This window comes from Myodes glareolus, unplaced genomic scaffold (assembly GCF_982192425.1).
Source record: "Myodes glareolus unplaced genomic scaffold, mMyoGla1.1 HAP1_SCAFFOLD_127, whole genome shotgun sequence".
NCBI classification, from domain to species: domain Eukaryota; kingdom Metazoa; phylum Chordata; class Mammalia; order Rodentia; family Cricetidae; genus Myodes; species Myodes glareolus.
The window spans coordinates 212507-234584 of record NW_028263278.1 but is presented as its reverse complement, the minus strand read 5'-3'; the positions used below and the strand labels follow the sequence as shown (position 1 = coordinate 234584).

Sequence of the window (22078 nt, the reverse complement as noted above, 5' to 3'; positions counted from 1 at the left end):
GCTACAGTGATATTTAAAATAAATTTCATTAATCCATTAATTTCCAAAGAGCCAACAAAACTTTCTTGTTCATTTTATTTTTTAGAGTCTAATATAATTATTAACCCATCCTTTAAAAGCTTTTTATTTTTACCTGCCAGGATAGCTTTCTTTATTAAAGGGGAAATCGAGACAACTGTTCTTGCTGAATTATTTGAATATCTGATTTAAACACACCCTAAAATCTGATTGGAAGCTCTTTGTTAACTCCTATGGTTGACTCTGGTTCTAATTTTATATCTTCTGCTTTAGCAACTAAACTATACACACATACCTCTAAAATCACTTTAGTTGAGATGATACTGGAATAAGATACTTCCATTTATCAAGTGATGCTGAATTTCATTCAGTATGTTTATTCAGTTAAGTTGGTTTATTTTTATTTTATGTGTATTCGTGTTACATGTCCAAGTATGTCTGTGTGGTGGTGTCATGTCCCCTAAAACTGGAGCTAAACACAGTTGTGAGGTTCCATGTGGGTGCTGACAATTGAACTTGGTTGGGTCCTCTAGAAAAACAGTCAGTATTCTTACCCACAGTGTCATCTGCCCAGCCCATCAATCAATTACAATTCTAAATGTGGCTTTAGAAATGGGGACAGAAGTTAATTTCTCATTTCTTGGTAGTTGGAGCTTTAATGATGGTATTTCCCTTTTAAGCATCAATTTGCTTAATTTTAAATTTTAATAGATGTGACCAAATGACTGCAAGATTAAATCGGTAAATAGCTTTCCACTAACAAGTACCAATTACCTTGATCAAAACAATTAACCAAATCTTGTCATGGATCTAATGGTTCTTACTGTTTAATAAATTTTTCATCAGAAATAACACTCAACCCTATGATTCATGGTTTCCCATATTCTTTAACTTATTGCAATACAAAAGGTTGTTTTCTGTAAATGTATATAATGTGGTATTGAAGTATTTGCTGAAAGAGTTCAGATGTGTAGTTAGAGTATAAATTGAAAAACTAGGAACTAGCTGTATAGAAATTTAACTGACTGGACATCCCAGTTTATTATTCAGGGTTCTCTAGAGTTACAGAAATTATGGACTAAATCTCTCTCTCTCTCTCTCTCTCTCTCTCTCTCTGTCTATCTCTCTGTCTCTCTGTCTCTGTCATTCCCTATCTCTCAGCTATGTATGTGTGAATATATGGGGATTAATTTGAATAACTTACAGATCTCAGTTCTACAATGGCTCTAAATGGAAAGTCTAAGAATCTAGGCGTTGCTCATTCTCACAAGACCGGGTTTCCCAGCTGTTTTGTGTTTGCTAGAATCTCAAAGAAGTAGACTTCAATGACAATGAAGAACCACATATGTTGACAAAGTGAGGGAAAGCAGAGAGAGAAATGACAGCCCACCTTTATTTTCCAATCACCCCACAGCAGAAGTTATGACCCAGGTTAAAGTGTGTCTTCTAGCCTCAAGGTCTAGTTTAAAGATATGTTTAATCAATACTCACTATTTGGATCAAAGTCATGTTGTCTTCTTGCCTTGTGTTTCAGATAAAAACTGTACCCTCCATTTCTGAATTATAATTTATTCCAGATGTAGTAAACTTTATAACCAAGAAAAGCTATCACAATGCATCCCTTGTCAACTTGTCATATAATCATATTAACTTATTAATTTCCAAATAGAAAGCAATAACCTGGTTGTAATTATGTCAAAAAATAATGTAAACATACTAAATACAATTACTAATGGATTATATGTTTAAAATAGTGACAATGTCCCTTGGAGGACATCTTTCTAGTGTTTCAAAATTACTTCTGATAACCACTGATATTCTCTTAATTGATAGTGCAGCATGTGATAAGGAATTGAAATAATAGAGAAATAATCATACAAATGCATTATCAACAAAATAGAGTCGAAGCACTCATCTCAGTTAAAGTTTTCATTTCTGCTATAGTCACATGGCCTTGGACGGTATTTAGAACAGTCATTTTCTACTACACGTTCTGCATTTCTTTCACCCTCTGCATCACATGGTTTTAGGTCTTTTTCTAGAGAAGTGACTCATACCTTCATTTCTGATAGGTATGTGACTTTGTCTTTCTTCCTGGATAAGACTGTTGTAGTTTTCCATTAACTTTAATCCCAAGGTACTGTACCACAAATAGTAGTCATAAAGAATCACCCAGTCTTCTAGTGGGGGAAAGATCTTTTTTGCAATCTGGTTCCTGCTTTTTTCTCACGGTTGTCTGAAATCCCTGTGACTACCTGGTAAAATGTACCTTCAGTATATATGACCTCAGCATGAAATCTCACAACAAACATTTCCTTTTGTGATCTTAAAACTCTTTTAGTAGTTAATATTCTGAGCTGCCTTCTACATGTAGGACAGGAAATCACTGCACCCACCTAGCATAGTGTACTGTACAAGCTAGCTAGCCACATTGTGTTCTTGAGAAAAAAGGCAAAGTTCCTATGGAGTGCAGGATTGTGGGAGTGTCTGCTACTGGAGACAGGCACAAGTGCTATTGAAATGCTTATCTTGGCAGATTTCGAAAAGACCTCTGATTGGGGGCAGAAAAGAACGGACAGCAACCCTTGTGCTGTCTCTTTAATCACACTATAGACCTTTGGGAGGTGTTCTTGCCACTCAGACCTTGGTAACTAATCAGGCCCTCCAGGAGGCCTGCCAGTCAGAAATGGTGCAGGGCTCTTCCTGTGACCCACCTTCATGATTGGTTTTCCTCAGAAGCTGGTGCCAGCGGTTTCCTGTACTGTGGTGCGTTTGCTGATACAGGGAGATGAGGAACTGAGAGCTTTGGCGAGCTGGGAAACAGCAATATGGTGAGCGAGGGAATGCAGGCTCCCGATGGGGAGGAGCAGAGGGTGAGGTATAGGAGACAGTTTGGTGCATTCTCCCTGGATCTGAATGGAAACTTGCCACGATATTCGCTGTGTCATGAAGTCCCATGTGGTCCTTGCTAATTTGTGGACCTGCAGGCAGGCCTCTGAATAACTGCTCTGCAGGCTTCATTTGTTTAGAGAGTTGGGAGCAGAGAGATGTGTGTACAAACATCTTTCTTGTTAATTTCTGCAGGCTTGATGCATTCATGAAAACACATTGACAAACTCAGAGAGGCCTAGTTTCTCCAGTATCTTTCTGACACTCACTATTTTTCATTTAACCTTCACATATAGTCATCATTAATTTTAAATTTGTGGAGGTTATCAAAGGATTCTCGTGTTTTGGGTAGCATGCCACTGCTATGCTGTAATGTGGAAGAGGAGATTTGTTGATATATAGAGTATTTACCAATGCTTAGGAAATAGGGAAGTCTCACAAAGTAGAATTTAGCTGAGGGACAGCTGTGTCTAAAACACCCAAAATTTAAGTATATGCTAATCAGTACTGGTAGAGATTAGGATGCTCGGGCATGCATTGTTCACCAGTATTTTGCAGATATTTGTCTCCAAACCATTACAAAGAAGCTGTCACTGATTTAAAACTAGTCACTGGGCCCTTCTGCATATCAAAAGAGGACTCTAACAAGCTGTTCATGGAGGCCTCACAGGGTCACAAACAACCTTAAGGCCCGGTGTGCCTTAAAGTTCCTGTTTTCTTTTTGAGAAAAGCATAGTTTTGCCAGATGGGCAATATGACATCAAGTCACAAATATTTGAAAAGTAAAATAGGGTTGTGATAAGAACTGACATCATCAATCGAGGCTTTCATTTAGGATCTCAGGCAGGGAGAAAGAACATTCTTGGGAACATTCCCTAAGGGGCCAATGTATTGAAAATAAAACACAGCTCCATCTCTAAAACCAGGAATATGTTTGAAAAAGCGGTAATGATCGGGGAGGGGAGGGGAAGGTGCTAAATCTTCCCACCATATGGAACTGTGGGTGTCACCCCAAGGCCACTCTGCACTTAGTAAAGGTCTTGAGATTCCCTGTGTTCCCTTTGTGTAGAATTGTTTGAGTAGCTTCCTCCTAAATTTGTGTGATTGTTTCTACTGACTTTTGATAATTCTCCCATTTCCTTCCATTTCTCCCCTGGAAGTATACAAGATACACGATGCTTTTCTTCCCTACTTTTTTGTTTTTGTTTTTTGAACAGAGTTTCTCTGTAGGACTGACCTGACTATCCTAGACTGTCCTGACTATTCAAGAACTTGCTCTGTAGACCAGGCTTGCTTCAAACTCACAGAGACTACTTGGCTCTGCCTCCTGAGTCTTTGGATTAAAGGCATGTGCCAGCACTGCCTGGCAAGAGGATATGTTGCTTAAGAAGCTTACAAAGCATAGGACATTCCTTCTCCAAGACCTCCTCACCCTAGCTTTTATCCTTTTTACAATTTTTTTGTCCTGTCTTTCTCATTCCCTGTGACCTTCACCTCAGAACCCTGTCAGTGAAGAATGCGCTGTTGTTTCTTGTACTTAAGAAATCATTCTGACAATATGTTTGATGTGTAACTCTTCCATTTGCCTAATTGTCTAGCCTGGCAATTTGTCTGTTGCTATTTCAATTCCTCTAAGTGTACCCTGGAGCCTGAACCTAAAGGACATTTAGCAATAATGGAATATGTGGAACACAAAATCTATCTTAGCTGGCTCCTGTTTCAGCATTAGCCAGAAATGGAAGCATGCCATCAATAAACAGATTTTTCTTTATTAATTTTCTAAATGTGTGAAGTGATTTCTCAATGGAAAGGCATATCTGTTCTAGAACATCTGCACTTCCATCTTGTTAGAAAAATTGTTTCTGGGACAACTTCTGTTATATTGACTTAGGGGGCCTTGGTCTGTTGTTGTCCAGGGCAATGACCTTGCTGTCCTCCATATTAAACTTTCAAAATTCTTAAACAAAAATATGGTACAACCTCACAACTTTAAATTATGCATTTGAGTCATGTAGTTGACTATCCAATGGAGTCACAGAAAAAGATTTGCATATGGAGCTTTCCTTCTGTCTTCAGAACAGAATAGGAGGAATAATTTATTGTGTACACTGCAGGGGTCACAACATAGGCAATCAGCTGTTGGTGCCACCATTTTCAAAAAAGGGCCCAACTGTAGTAAGGGAAATGATTTTGTGGGAAGAATATATTTCAACTAAGGGAGTCATTTTAGGGTTTACAGGAGACTTGATTATATATGGGATCCCAGGTTCAAGGAGAGATCCCCCAGATCAGGAAAGGGTACCTGATTTTGTAATTTCCAAATATGTTTTATTTTAATTAATTCCCTGTTAATGAATACAGAGCAGATAGTGAGGGGTGAACACTTTGGGAAGGTTATTGTGAGCCAATGAATGTTGAATTTGCAATTAGGAAACAATCCTATGCAGATATGAATGATCTTGCTTTACACAGTTGTGTCTTCTCAGAGATTTGGAAAACAGGCCATTGATTGTAACTCTCCTTGTCAGGTTTGAGATCTCAGCAGCCAACATATGCATATGGACAACATCAATCTATCTCTTATTTATAATGTCCTCTCTTTTAGCTAAGGGCCTATTCTTTTTCAAAGTCAATATAGTAAAGTTTCATTTAATCTTAAAAGTGTAGTATTTTTTATCACTTTAGAAATCACATATTGGAATCATTTTCAAATATTTAATTTAAGTGTATTGCTGCTCTTTATTTGTTTCTGTTCTCCAATGTTTCTAAGTCATTACTAGTTTCATTTCATTTCTCTCCTGATGGTGACTGTTGATTTCTGTGTAGAGCAGTGTCTCCTATAGATTAGCCTTGCCTCATGTTACTTAACTGAGAATCATTTTGAACACCTAAGCCTGTCTCTATTTCCCAGTGCTTGGAAAAGAAACATGTAGCTCCTTCCAGGTTTGGCCTTGACTAGCAATGAGAAAGAACAATAGAACAGTTAATGAGTGTCTGCTAATCTTTCTGGCTTTTATTGGGGACTAAGAAGAAGAGGGACTTGTGCAAGGTTAGAGCTCATTGACCAACTTTGAAGCTGTGGAGACACAGTGCAGAAAGGGAGAAGATGGATGGAGGGTGAGAGCTTTCCTCCTTCAACAGTAGTTGAGATAACTTATGTGGAATCAGCAGTCCATTGTAGATGTGGTGTGATTATCCTGATTGACCATTGCTGGCCATGCACAGACCATGGCAATCAAGAATCTGGGGAAGTTACAGACCTTATCTTTAAACATAATTGCTATATTTATAGTATCTCATCCAAAATAGAAGAACTGGCTCAAATGTATTGGTCCTGCCAAACAGAACTGTTACTTTTCTGGATTAATATGTTCATCTTCAGAGAAAATATATAAGACATCTTTAATGGGCTCTAATACAAATCCCTTGTCTCTGGAGCACATGATCATAAAGTCTGTTTCAACTTTTCAAAATGATTTTTGTGATTAAACCTGTATCATATACACCTTCTCTTTGCTCCCTCCAAGCCCTAACATGACCCTAATTGTTCTGTAACTCCTGCTTTGTTTTTCATTAACAACAGTTACAGAGTAACAACAGTTATACAATAACAGTAGTTACTTTATGAATGTGATCTGTGTTAGTCTACAGGATTTCTCATCTCTGAGGCAATGGGATGGCTACACTGGGAAGAACAAACATAAGATAATAAGTAGTTCCCATGTAGAGTATACTTGTTGAATTTGTTTCAAGTATACAATACTGATTGTTTTCTACCATCATTATAAATATATAAACTTTACAAAAATGCCCCATGAGTTTTAGGTTTTTGCTAATACATCTGAATGTCCTAGTTCACTTAGCAAATATATATTATTCACAGTAGAGTAAAATTTATGAATGCAGTAAACTTGGTAAATCTCTGAGTGTATTCAGTTGTCTTCAAAAATGTGAATAATATCATATAAAATGTTATTGTAAATGAAAATATGTAAACCACAAAACAAAGGAATTTATCATTGTACTTATTTTCCTAGATGCAAACTGACCCTCTAATTATAGACCAAGCATGATTTTAAACAGAATTATGAAATGTTAATACCTAAGTCCTTTTAGAATTAGAACAAGTTATAAAATTAATTCATAGGGATATATAAGGTTCAACAGTGTCTTGAATGTGGTAAAGCTTTATGTGTGCCAATTATCCTTGTAGGATTAAAAGAAATCAAAATGGTGAGAAGAAACTTTCAGTGTATACTGACTGTGTTAAAGCCTTGTCTTATGACACTCACCTTCTAAGGAATGAAAAAACACATACTGGGCAAAAACGCTCTAAAAGTAAACAGTGTGGTAAAACCTTTACTTATCACAGTCATATTCAGTGCCTAAAAGAAAACACACTGGAAAAAAACACAATGAATACAATCAAGGTGACAAAGAGTTTGTTCTTTATGAAATTCATCAAAGTCATAAAATAATACAAAATGGAGAGAAACCCTATAAATATAATCAGTGTGGTAATACCTATGTATGTCAAACTGATCTTCAAAAACATAAAAGAATACATAATGGAGAGAAAATCAATGAATATAATCAGTGTGTTAAGGCCTTTTTAGATCAGAGTAATCTTCAAAATCAGAAAAGAACACATACTGGAGAGAAACCCTATGAATGTAATCAATGTGGTAAGGCTTTTGCAACTAAAAGTAATCTTCAAAAGCATAAAAGAAGACATAGTGGAGAGAAACCCTATGAATGTAATCTGTGTTGTAAGACCTTTGCTGAAATCTATGCTCTTCAAAATCATAAAAGAACACATACTGGAGAGAAACCCTATGAATGTAAACAATGTGGTAAGGCCTTTGACCAGCACAGTAATCTTCAAAAGCATAAAAGAACTCATACTGGAGAGAGACCCTATGAATGTAAACAGTGTGGTAAGGCCTTTGGAAGTCACAGTGATCTTCTAAAGCACAATAGAACACATACTGGAGAGAAACCCTATGAATGTAATCAGTGTGGTCAGGCCTTTGCAACTCAGAGTAATCTTCAACATCATAAAAGAACTCATACTGGAGAAAAACCGTTTGAATGTAATCAGTGTGGTAAGGCCTTTGCCCAGCACAGTAGTCTTCGAAAGCATAAAAGAACACATACTGGAGAGAAAACCTATGAATGTAATCAGTGTGGTAAAGCCTTTGCTGAAAACTGTGCCCTTCTAAAGCATAAAAGAACACATACTGGAGAGAAACCCTATGAATGTAATCAGTGTGGTAAGGCCTTTGCATGTCACAGTGCTCTTCAAAATCATAAAAGAACACATACTGGACAGAAACCCTATGAATGTAATCAATGTGGTAAGGCTTTTTCCCAGCACAGTTATCTTCAAAAGCATAAAAGAACACATACTGGAGAGAGACCCTATGAATGTAATCATTGTGGTAAGGCCTTTGCAGCTCACAGTAATCTGAAAAGGCATAAAAGAACACATACTGGAGAGAAACCCTATGAATGTAATGAGTGTGGTAAGGCCTTTGCACGTCTCAGTCATCTTCAGTTGCATAAAAGAACACATACTGGAGAGAAAACCTATGAATGTAATCAATGTGGTAAGGCCTTTTCCCTCCTTCAAAATCTCCTTTGATGTCCCCTGGTTTTATGAAGCCCTATATGAGCCATATGCAAATTCAGTATGCAGCTGCCCCATTCCACACTGGCAGGGGTATTTATGCTTTTGGTTTCTTCCCTCTCAGATAAATCTCTGGATTGGAGATTTGTGTGAAGACATTCTTTCACTGGAATGCTTCAAAAGCTCCTCGAGTTGTGCTGACATACAATTGTTACTTTCGTTTGGAAACCCTTATGAGAATTGAGCTCATCCCAGATGTGATGGATCACTTTTAACTTCTCTAGCCACGGTCAAAGATTTTTTGTTTAACATGCCTGCCGCTCTTTAACTGCAAGCAGACAATTCTTTGCTGCTGCCCCATTTGCACGAGCATGTCTCTGTAGAATCTCTGCTCAAGTGAGCATGTGCATACACCCCTTTCCTCTTCCAGAACTGCCAGCAGGCTGTGGTCTAGAGAATAATGAAGGAAGGTGATCAGTGTCGTGCCTCTCCTTAGAGACGGTTTTCTTTTGGGACTCAAAGTTCTGGAACTGAGCCAATAAAAATTTCTAGAAGCAAAAAGGCAGAGGTTGCCTGCCTCATCTCTTTCAGGATACAAAAGAAGGTGAATATGCAAAAATGTACAGTAATGACAGACAAGCAGGTCTGGGTACCACTTAACTTTTTTAGAAACATAATCACATAAAACAGCAATGCAGTAATAGTCAAAACACAGACCAAGGAAACATGCATTCATTCATTCACATACAACTTTTTAAAGCTCTAGATTTATACTTCTTTTTGGAGGAAATGGGAGCACATACCTTTTATACATTTCAAAAACTGAGGCAATTATTGTTGTCCTTCCTTAGTACCTCTGACCTTTAAAATATCTATAAGTAATGCACAAACAGCTGTTTGCTATTTTCTTGGCCTATTTTTAACTTTTTGAAAATTATATACAAATTACTTCTTATTTTACTATTACTTATTTTACAATTATACTCGAGTTACTCCTTTCTTGTTTTTCATGCTGTGCAGCTAACCTCTTTTTTATATTTACACTTTACAACTGCTGATACTCCCAGGATATTCTTAATGCACCTCAGAGCACCATTGGAATTTGCGGTGTCCCTATGTAGACACCCCTCCCCAGAAATCTGCACAGCTCGATGTCACATGTATGAGCTGATTCTACAAGGTGAGCTAGGGTTCCTGGATAGGGGATCCTTGTGGCCAAAGAAAAGTCAGAAGAAACAGAAGACAGGATGGAATCAGGAGGTGTGTCCAGTCATGCTGAAGCAGTAGCCAAACAGCCCAGGGTTTATTTCAGAACTTCCTTAAATACAGAACAAAGCATAGCACAAATGGTCAGTCAGTATCTGGCCACAAGGTCCTTCCTGTCCTTTAGTTAGCAGCCTTTTCTCCACATTTATCTGACCCCAATTCCAATTTTCCATATCCATTAAATTATCATCTGAGAGAAACCAAGGATTATATTCCTTGATAGTTTCAAGACACATCTCTAAGTCTGATATAGATACATGGGTGCCATGAGCTTCCAGCCAATGCTTAGGCATAGACAGAAACAGAGAAAAGTTACCCTGTCCCATTATTCTGTAGTTACTTTTCTTATTATCCAACACTCCTGACATTCTTTCAGTGTCCCTGCTTCAGGTGCCAATAGTTGGGTTTCCCTTCCAACTACCTCCATTATGGATGACTCTGGGTAGTGCCACAGAAATCAGAACATAAGGGATGCAGGGTAGAAGATACTACTGCATACTTTATTGCAAAGCCAGAGCTCTTTAATAATACTCAAATCACTGTCCAAGCTAGGTTCTCATAATACTGGAAATAGTTTCAGAAACTACCAACTTTGTTACAAATTATTTCAAGAGTTTTGTGTCCTAGTTATTCTAAACCAGAAGCCTGTTGTCATGGGAATATCTTTAGCTGTATTATATACAAACACTTTATCAGGAGAAAAAGCATAACCTAATCATAGCGAGTGAACTCTAGTGCACTTCTGTGTACTCAAGGACTGACTATTAGCATGATAGAGGAGGTATGCTTACTCCTTACTTGGCCTGCCAAGCATGTCAGCAAGAGTGTGACCTCAAATGACCCCTGCACAGAATTCCTATGAAGTTCTAACATAGTCCTCCACAGTGGAGTTGGGATTCTGCATTAGCAGAATCTTTGACTGGACCTATTGAACCTCTGCTTTGTTTCTGTCCTTGAGTTGTTCTCATGGATATCTTTGTCACAGTCACTGAATCTAACAACTACAGCTATTTATTGTAGATTTATCTCAAGTTATTTTTCTGTATTTTACAATTTTTCATACCTACACACCAAAGGAACAAATGAAAGAGGAATTAAAAAAGAAAGTAAGAGAGAGTCAGAAAAAAAAAACTGTTCTTGTAGGACCAGGAAAAAGAAAATGTAATGGCAGAAAGTGGGTACTGAGATCATAGGATTTTAGTTGAAAATAAATGTAATAAAAACATCAAACCTGAGGTCTTTTGTTGGATTTTTTTTAGTTGTTTTTATTTTTGCAAGACAGGGATTCCCTGTGTAACAGTCCTACCTGTCCTGGAACTAGCTCTTGTAGACCAGGCAGGCCTCAAACTCTGCCTCTGCCTCTGAGTGCTGGGATTAAAGGTGTGTGTCCCCACTTCTCAGCTCTTTGTGTGATATTTTAGCATGCAACTAGAAAACATCATTTTGAGTGAGGTAACTGAGACTCAGAAATAAAATTATCACATGCACTCACTCATAAATGGTTTTAAAGCATAAAATAAAGAAACCCAGTCTACAAATCATAATCCCAGAGTGTCTCAACAACAATTAGGACCCTAAGAGAAATATACATAAATCTAATCTACATGGGAAGTAGAAAAAGACAAGTTCTCTTGAGTAATTTGGGAGTATGGGGATATTGGGAGAGAGTTGAAGGGGAGAGGAGCATAGAAAAATGTAGAGCTCAATAAAAATAGATAAAAAATGATGCTTCAATGTGTAGGCAAAATTTTCACATAAAATCTGAAATAACTTGGAAAAAGATTCTAAACACCCAGAAAGCATAGTCAAATATTACATATGGCGCCCACGTGGATAACTGAATCCTCAGAAAACTTGAGAAAGCTTGGGAAAGAATAGAGTAAAGCATGTTTTCTTGTTGGCAGCAATTTCTCGGGTCTGCTCTGCTTGCTAGAGGCAAGCAAATGCTCTCATCTAAGAGAGGCTTCCTGACTCAGCTCTAGCTGCAAAACTTTGCAGCTCTTTTAAGAGGTCCTGCCACTAAACACTTAAACTGTGTTGAGGAAAAGCTGAACGCATGGTTTTCAGTTTTCAGCCATAGCAGGAAGAAAGCTGCGCTGTTTTAAAATGCCGTCCATCCTGCCAGGACTCTTTCAGGGAGGCAGTCCAACTGACTGTATTCTGTGATCAGAATGCTGCAGCTTGCTTGCTGGCAAGGACCTTGAATCGCAATAGAGTTGTGGCAGTGAACACAGCTCTGGCTGGTATCTCAGCCATGAAGCTGGAAAGCTAAGGAATGTGCTGGATCTAACTGACAAAGCTATGGCTTTAGTCCTACCCATTGAAGAGAAAAATGAGAGATATACAGTATCAGAAAAAGAGAGATATACAGTAAAGAGAGATTCAAAGTAGAAGAAAACCTCTAAATGGTTTACAGTGTGTTAAAATATATGCAGGCTAAAAGTTAAAGTTCTTAAAGTAAAGAAAGAAAGAGAGTAGTTGGGTGTTGTGGTACACACCTTTTATCCCAACACTTCGGAGGCAGAGGTAAATTGAACTCTAAGACTTTAAGGGGCTGAGGTAATTGACCTCTGAGACTTCAAAGTGTGGTAGCACACACCTTTAATCCCAGTGCCTGGGAGGCAGAGACAGACAGATCTCTGTGAGTTCAAGGACAGCCTGGTCTACAGAGTTATTCCAGGACAAAGATATATACAGAGAACCTGTCTCAAAAAGCCAAAAGTTAAAAGTAAAGATAAAAGAAATAGACTTGAAATAAAGCCACGTAAAGTTGGAAAATACACAGAGAATCTTAATGCTGTATGCTATTATGCTCTTTTTGAATTGTTTGGATGCTGAGAAAGGAGCAACAGTTGCTAAAAGACTTTTGTTTATAAATGCTGCTGAACTAACCCAAGATAGGTATTTTGAAAATACATTGGCTTCAAAACTGAAGTCAAAAGGTATGCTACTTTGGAGAAGAGATTGTGATTTTGTTTCCACAGGAAATGAGAGGTTGTGGATTCATTATGAGTTAAGAAAAATAAGGTTCGATAAAGGAAGGCCACCTGAGAAATCTCCAATAGGAACAGATGGCCCATAGTTCAGATGTCTGAGTTCTACATCTAGAACGGATTCAAGATGCTGCCTGAGATGATCAAGACTCAGAGGATACTCCAGTCAGGACTTGATTATAACTTTAAATTTTCTTTAGGTCCCCATAAGATCATCAGTGCCACCAACCACCAGGAAGTAGCCTGGAATACTACGCCCACATTCCCAACAAATAGACTGTGGGTATTTTCCTTTGTTTAAAAAAAAGAGGGAAATGGTGCAGGAGAATTGTCTGTATTCTGTCATTCATGTATTTTAATAAAAACGCTGATTGGCCAGGCAGGAAGTATAGGCAGGTCAACCAGACAGGAAGGAGAGGCGAGACAAGGAGAACAGGAGAAGGATAGGAAGCTCCCTCCGCCACTCCTGCACAGACCACCGAAGAGGCAGCATGTAACTTGCCCAGCTGAAAGAGGTACCAAGCCATATGGCTAACATAGATAAGGATAATGGGGTAGCATAAGTTATAAGAGCTAATAAAAAGTCTGACCTAATGGGCCAGTCAGTTTATAGCCTAATGTAGACTATGTGTGATTTTCTTTGGGACTTGCTGGTTGTGGGGTACTGGGCGGGACAGATGCCCCAACAAGCCGGCCCCTTCATGTTATAGTTCAATATGGTGAGTTAGTTAAATGCATGATGGTTAATTATAGTCTATAAATAAAAGTCAGAATAAAAGAAATTTTTGATGTGTCAGCCTACAAAAGTGATTTCTTTACTAAGACCACAAGGTGGTGTCACCAATAAATGAAAACAATGGAGCTCTTCTGACTTGCCAATTAAATCCACCCACAACCTAGTGTGGCACATGAATGAATAAGTGCATATATCCAAGAATATGTGCACATGAAAGAAATCATCTCACTAGTCTTCACAGTGTGACACAAAATGTACTTGTGCATATAAAGACATTCATTAAGTTTAGGCAAGGGATTGAAGTAAGCCAGCAAGAACTCCCAAAGGCTTGAAAATCAGTTAGTAGTCTGAAATGACTGCATAAAAAAAGCTTCCTTAGGAGATGACTGCTGGTGATTTAAAAGCAATCAGCTGAAACTTATTTGTTTCTTAAACATGCACCACTGCCAAATGTAATATCTTTGTACAAATTCAGATATGTGAAGGTTAAATCATGTAGGAAACAAACCCATTTAATTCCAAAAGAATACTCTTGCTTCCCTTTAAGGAGAAATACTATTTGAGTAACTATTTAAATAATATAAAAACATGTGTAATGGTTTGGGGGTGGAGTGGGACAGGGTGCAATAGAGAGTGTGGTGGATTTGGAGCAGCCTACCTATAGGAATCTTACCTGCTGGCTGACTAGAGAAGTTGACACAGGTGGGGGAGGGCACGAGGGTTTTGCCCTGGTTCCAAGGGTCTGATGAATGGGTGCCTAGTGGATTGGGAGCTCACTCACCTCTTGTTCCACTATGTGTCTTCTCAGCCTATACTTTAGAGTTCCTCTGAAGTCTGCATACAAGCTTTTAATCTTCTGAGCAGTATGGCTAGGTTTAAAGTTGCATCTTTGCTGGCTGGCTCCATTGAATTACATAGATTTCTGAGAGTCTAGCTTCATTGAGGAGGTATTGAAGAGAGACATGCTTATTATCACAACTCTGGAGTTTCTAGGTTCATGCAGACACCAAGAAGCCTGCAGCTTACTGCTTATAAACACAATTTAAATATTTCATGGTAGATTGTCTTAAAAAGAGCTACAAGTTTTCTGCTTTTAATCCTGAGTCAGGAGACATCTCTTAAAGAAGACCTTCCTCTGTCTCTAGCAGATTCCACATGATAAAATATGCTACCACCAAGAAATTATGTTTGACTTTGTTCTTTTCTCTCTAGAATCATTTTTAAAAGCATTCTCAGACTTTATATGGAAAATTTTGACAACCATTTGGGTTCCATTTTTAAACAGAGAGTTATTTTTTTTTCATCATAAAAGGGCATGTCAGGCTTCCTTCACCATGAAGATCTACCCATGTTTATTATCCAAAACACCTTTTATCCCCCAGGTAAACCAAAGTGGATACTCATTAATATTCTCTTTCCAGGGGACATGGGGCTAGGGAAATACATGCAACTTGAGTCACCAGCTTTGGAAAACACTTCTCCCCAGGTGATCTACATTTTTAACAAAGGAGAAGGAGCAATACGTTCTGGCCTTTGTTAGGTAGCTATCTTGCTTGTTTGGCAGGATTGCAGCTGCCTGGTGGCCAGTAAGCCTGCCTGTAAATATTTTGTATGAAATATAGGCCCACAATCCACTCTCTCTTATTAAATTTTAATAATCCCTGTGCTTCTGCAACAGTACACATAGATCACACCTGGCTTGAGCAAAGTCTTCTTCCATTACTCAAATATTTCCACCTTTGGAAACAGGCATTGTCATATAAAAGTTCCTGTTTTAGACAACTGGGGAGGAGAAGCTTCAAACCCATCATTGACAGTTGATCTCTGTAAAGAAAAGAGATTATTGGAGAGAAATATATTTTCAGACTCTGTCTCTCAATAGCCACACCTTTTGTCAGGTTAAATCATAATGCTTTGTGAAAAATTATCTTCTCAAAGTCTATAGTCTCCTATTTTAAAGGAGAGATACAATTGCCCAGTTGAAAATGTTCCACGGGTTCAGAGCACCACTTAGATCTAACATTTTCAGCATATGCATTAACTCTCAACATTCACTGTGTGACAACCTCTTTTCAGTAATTGCCAATAGCAACAAGTCACAATCATGATTTTTTCACATCATCGGTCAAAACCAAATCTCCAATTATCTTTTTCCAAATCTTAGTTTCATATTTTGTTGGTCAGTACCGAATCTCCAATTCTCTCTTTTTTTTTGTATCATAATATCATATTCTTTTGGTCAGTACCGACTGAAATTTTAAAATTTCCTTTCAGTCAGTACTGATGTATTTAGCACCATTGCTCAATACCAAATCTTTTCTCATCACCTTATATGCAGTTATAAATATCAGGTCATTACCAGTAAGAGTATAATACCATTTGCTGTTATCAAATACCATTTTCAGTCTCTGAGAAGCTGTTAAGGCCTTGGTCTGCCCCCTTCTTAAGTGAAGAGGGGCTTTAGTCATTCATTATTTTGAGTCTTTCTTTCTCAGAGGGGAAAGTTTAGGTCTTAGTTCTTAGGCTTAATATTTTATTCAAAATGAGTCCTGTTTCCCAGGAACTGAGAACACTCAAATGTTCAATCTGTATTTTAGGTCTAGAGCAAACAGGTTCAAACCACAGCCAGCTGCAGACATTGTAGTCAGCTTCATCTCAGCAGGGTTTCTTTGTCCAAAGCCTCTGGCAGCAGAATGGCACCCTGCAGGCTAGTATGTCAGTAGCTGCCCAGTCCAAACCAGGCTCTCCTCTTGGTAGGGACTGGGAAAGCTGTATTACTGGTTCCTCCTGGAGCTCTTCTTATTCTGTTTCTCCTGCTGGGTGGTTGTCAGCTAAGCTGTCCTCAGGTCTTTTGTTCTTCTGCTGAATGTGCCAGTCTCTCTGGAAGCCATCAGGCTTGATTTTCATCCTAGGAGAAAACACACACATACCCTGGACCCAATATTAATATGGAATCTGGCCCCTTCCATACTCCAGTGCAAGGGACACTCCACCTTGCTTTAGAAAATGTGGTTTTTGTACCATTATGTTACAATCTGTTCACTGCTGATAGATCATGGACATCCATATTTAGAAAGTTTAATGTAAACAATGCATGATTCAGTGTATTGTGTGGTGTCTGTGGATACAACTCTCCTGTCTTTATTTTTTTGGAGTTGTGTTTTCAAGGAGCTATGTGAATGCTCCACAATTCCTTGCCCTTGAAAATTATAAGGAATACCAGTCTTATGAACAATATTTCATTGAGCACAAAATCTTTGAAAAGCTTTGTTAACATACCCGGACCCATTGTCCATCTTTATTACTTTTGGGGTTCCCATGCATGAAAAGTATTTCAAGCATTGAGTTATCACATGCTCAGTGATGTTCCCAATTTATGCTGTGGCCATCATGAATCCTGAATATGTATCAACTGTCACATGCACATCTCAATTTTCCAAATGCAGAAACATGAGGTACATCCATCTGCCATATATGACTAGGAAGCAGTCCTTGGGGATTTACCCACAAATGAGACACAGGTAGAAATTGTGGGCATCTTTTACACTGTTCAACAATTTGATGAGCAGCTTCTCTCATATTATATTATGAGATATATTATATTATGAGAATATTATATTGTTCTCTTAAACTTAATCTGTTTTGATGGTGCAAAGCATGTGATTGCTGTGCAAGTTCAATCTGACATAGAGCAATTATTGTTGTAAGTTTGTCAGCTAGAGCATTACCTTCAGCTAAGGGACTAGGAAGACTTGAATGTTCTCTGATATGTCCCATAAAACATAATAACTTTTTATGCTGTATGGCTTCCTAAATCTGCTGAAACAATATCTTAATTTGTTCATTGCTAGTTCCTATATATGGCACTTTTTTCCAAGACTTGCAATACATTATAAATATACTGGCTATCAGTAAATAGATTAAAAGCCTTATTAGCAAAATTCTCAAACACTAGAGCTACTGCCCACAGCTCAACTATTTGAGCTGAAGTTGGTTCTGTCTGTACCATGTGTCCTTCGCCACTGAATACATAAGCATCTTTTCCATTTGATGAGCCATCAGTGAAAATCAACAAAGCAATCTTTGTGGGATTGTTTGCTATAATTTTAGGAAAAATGAATGAATGCTGTTGAGTAAGCTGCAGTAACTGGTCATCTGAGAAAAGATTATTAATCTGACCTTGAAACTGAGCAAGCACAATTACCCAAGAATCACTATTTTGAAATAACCATTCAAATTGCTGCTTAGTATAAAAAACATTGATTACAGCTGGTTCTTTGCCAAAATATTTCATTGATTCTATTCTGCTATTCTGTGCTCAGCATGCTACTGTTTCAAAATAAGGGTTTAATACTTTAACTGGTGATATAGGATGGTGCAGCCACAGAAGTGGTCCAATCTTCCATAAAACTTCTTTACATACAAGAGCCAGTCTTGTATGTAAAATACATGCTTGCCATGTTTGGCTGTAATTGATATAGCACATCTGCTGTTACTGTATAGCTTTCTCTATCTGTGAGATTGTCTCTCTGGCAGCTTCTGAAAGCTGCCTGCTGGAATTTGGATCACTATCTCCTTTAAGGATTTCACTTAGAGGCTCAAGGTCTCTTGTAGCAAACCTTGAATAAGGCCTTAGCCATTGTACATTTCTTAACAACCTTTGAAAGTCATTAAGAGTTTTTAAGTCATACTTCCAAAGTTCTATCTTCTGAGGCTTAATTTCTTTGGGGTATAACATATGACCTAGATCTTGAAAATGTGGGTGCCTCTGTACTTTCTTAGGAGCAATAATTAACCCTGCATGGCTTGTGATCTGTTCTAACAATCCATATGTCTCTAGTAAAATATCCTCATCTCTAATGAGCCAGCAAAATGTCATCCATGTAATGAATAACATAAACCTGTAGAAATTGATTTTTAACTTTTTGTATAGCTTGAGCCACAAACTTCTGGCATAAAGTGTCACTATTTAGCATGCCCTGGGGGAAAATATCCCATTGATATCTCCTCATTGGCTCTCTGAAGTTAACTGAAGGAATACTAAAAGCAAACCTTTGTCAATCTTGTGACACTAAAGGAATGGTATAAAAACAATCTTTCAAGTCTAAGGTAATTTTACGTGTGCCCTTTGGTATGGCTACTGGAGATGGGAGCCCTGGTTGTAATGCTCCCATTGGATGCATGGTTCCATTAACCTCCCTTAAATCCTGAATTAATCTCCACTTTCCTGATTTCTTTTTAATAACAAAAAGTGGAAAGTTCCAAGGTGAGTCTGACTGTACACGGAAGAGTCATCCTGTCTACTTGTGTACTGAACTCCTCCTCAGCTGAATTCACCTTTCGATCAGCATTTACATGAAATACAAGGATCTTTATCCTCTTTTCCCATTTACAGAGATTATTCACTTTTTCCTACCTCAGATGTCTTATCTCACCAATTTTCTAATCATGGCGTTTACTAGTCCCCCAGCATCCAGTCAAACCACAGGATAAAGTTCATCAATCAGTGCATTGCTAGTTGTAGATTAGGCCATTTCTCCTTCCAAATAAACCATACTAAAATGTTTATTGTTTGAATTTTTGCCCACTGTGAGCATTTCCTTTCACAAGCATCTTTCAGGGTTGTCCCAGACAGGGATTGTAACCCTGCAGCTGCCTAATTCTGGGTGGTTCGTGCATGATGTATTGAACCAACATCTAGGGCCTACTCATCTCTTTTTCATTCAACCAACCATAGGGATTAGACTATAGGTGTATGCTTGACAGCAGAAAGCATTGTAACAGGAGCAGAAACCATTGGAAGTGAGCCATTTCTTCATGTAGCTTCCTTGTGTCTTCAGAACCTACTTGGTCCTGATCTCTAATATACCACTTCCATTTGATAACAGGTTGCAGCTGTAAATGTCCTACTTTATAACATGATAAATCCAGTAATACCCACCTCACGATGGGCATTTCACATCATTTGGTAAGGTGGTGACTGTAATGATTTAAGGCACATATGGTTGATACTCCTAGGTTCTAGGGGTCATGCAGGGGCAGACAAACACTCAGGCACCTGGGGATGTTAAAGGTGCCCTCCTGAATGATCCACATATGACTCAGCTAAGGCCTTGTCTGCTTGCATGCGCCCCATCTGCATATGATGTAACCATTTCAACCCCTGTGTGCATGCACTAGGCAGCTTTTAAAAGCTTGGTGAGCCATCTTCCTCCTTTTCTCTGCACACTGACCTCCCAGGCCAGTGTACACCCCCTCTAATAAACTTCTAAGAGTGTTTGTTGTGTGTTCTGTGTTTCTTTCTTGTTAAGAAGAAATACCAAGAAGGCACAGCTCTGCAAAAACAAAGTCCAATTAGGTGTAATCAAACCAAATCAATAAACCAAAATGCTCATCATTTTATTAAATAGAGCACTCTGTGGTGGCAGATCCCATGTGGGGGAGACACGACATCAGGGAGCCCATGCAAACCTAGAACAACCTGTTTCTCCTCCTCTAGGATCCCACCTAAATAAACTGTGGGGGGGTCAGGACCTGGCATGCTGGTATTTGGAGTCCAGGCTAATGCAACTTCCAGGCACAGGGGGCTGGGATGGATGCCAGGGGCTGGAGGCTAAGCTCCAGACTTAACACTTGTCTCTTGTGCCAAGTAATTTCAGTGACCCACTGTCAAATGTTCAGTTTTTCTCAGTGAATTGAATTAATGGCATGTGCTTGCATATTTTTATATTGATATTTATTGAGTTCTACATTTTTCTCTGCTCCCATTCCTGCCTCTCCCCTTCCCCGCCAAGCCTCCACTCAAGGTCCCCATGCTCCCAATTTACTCAGGAGATCTTGTCTTTTTCTACTTTCTGCTTCCCATGTAGATTATATCTATGTAAGTCTCTCATAGCATCCATGTTTTTGTCTAAGTTCTCTGGGATTGTGGTTTGTAAGCTGGTTTTCTTTGCTTTATTTTTAAAACCACCTATGAGTGAGTACATGTGATACTCTTCCTGTGTCATCCTGTGTCTGGGTATGTTACTCAGGTTTCTTATTTTTCTGAGTTTTGTGATTTTTTTTGTTTGTAGACGATGTGGCAGCTGTGGTTTTCAGCCTAGTCAGTCTGCTAAGAGGAAATGCAGCTTGGTCTCAGAATAATAGAGATCATTATAACTGTTCCTCCAGAATCACTGTATAGAGGGCTGTTAGGTGACTTTTCCTTGAAGTTTTCTGGTTTTGTGTTCTCTATCTTTTGTGTTTGTGAAAATTATGGTGCTGGTAAAGTTATCTTTTAGAATAAGCATCAAGTTTGATAATTGACTTTTCACAGTGTCATATACTTGATTTTCAAGCAAGACCTTATGATACAATATAAATATGCCAGGGGAATTTCTTTCCATCATTTGTCTAATTTACATTTGTTCCTACATGATTTTGAGGTGAGAATGTCCCTAAATGTCTCTGATTTTACATTGTCATTATGGTTAGAAGTGAATTTGTTAACTGAGCATGCTTAAGGAAAGGGAGAACATGGTATGAGCATGTTTAGACTTGATACGTAAAATCTCCATGCTTCCATTGTTGAAGTAAAACAGTGTTTTGAAAACAACTCCTATGTTTTTGTGCCTTCTGCAGGAAAGAAATTTTTTTCTCATTCTTCTACCTTGGCTGTTGAAATGGCTGTTTTCGGTAGTCAAAACTGACTACCTCTGGGATCATCTAGTACACAAAGAATTGTTTATACCTGAGAGAGATTTTACTTAAAGGTTTTGAAATGAGAAAATCCTCCATTAATCTGTATAATTTGAGATGATCGGACCCATCTTATACTGCTTGGTGTCTGTGCACACTTATAACACCATCACTCATGAGCAGATGTTGTGGGATTTTCTGAGGTTGAGACCAGTCTGGCCTACAGAATGTGTTCCACAGCTACACAGAAAAATTCTGTCTTGAAATCCCCCCAAAAATCTAAATCAAACAATGACTATGAGCCAACTTTAATCAGCATCTTACATTCTGGTAGCAGCAGTCACATATAAAGTATTTTGAAGAAGAAAAGTCTTTTTTGCCTCTGTGCTGTAGCTCTGGCTATCAAGCTCATTTCTTTACCAGCATTAGAGCCTACTTCATTGTAAAATTGGTGAATACTTAAAACCAGCTGAGACATCAAGCCTTGTGGGCTGAACAACTACTGGATTCTTCACTTGATTCTTCACTGAGTGTTTCTTCACTCAGACAAAAGGCTGAGAATCAGTCTATTGGATTCTTCAATTGCCATTGGAAGGCAGCTGTTCTTAATTTACCTGGACCACAGCTTGTGAGATATTCTATAAGCTTGCTTTTTAAATACATTGTGAGAATCATTCTACATGTCCTGTTCATGTAGAGAATCTTGAATACTGCAGTTGTAGATTTTATATACCTGACCATGGTGGGAGATGTGTTAGCTAACAATAGTGCTCATGAAGACATTATTTCTAGCTCCATTATTTTCCACTTATTCAAATTTCCATGAATACTACTCTTTTATTATTATTCATTTGCCTGAAGTTTGTTTCG

The 22078-nt window shown here is 38.3% G+C and overlaps 1 protein-coding gene across 1 annotated transcript; it reads left to right on the top strand.

Annotated features, from left to right (window-relative positions):
* Nucleotides 1–2736: 2736 nt before the first annotated feature.
* LOC148117056 (uncharacterized) lies at nucleotides 2737–8692 on the top strand. Its single transcript, XM_087903243.1, has 3 exons — nucleotides 2737–2849; nucleotides 7121–7337; nucleotides 7421–8692. The coding sequence occupies exons 1-3, from the start codon at nucleotides 2737–2739 to the stop codon at nucleotides 8549–8551; spliced, it is 1461 nt and encodes a 486-aa protein (XP_087759369.1). The 3' UTR covers nucleotides 8552–8692.
* Nucleotides 8693–22078: the final 13386 nt, after the last annotated feature.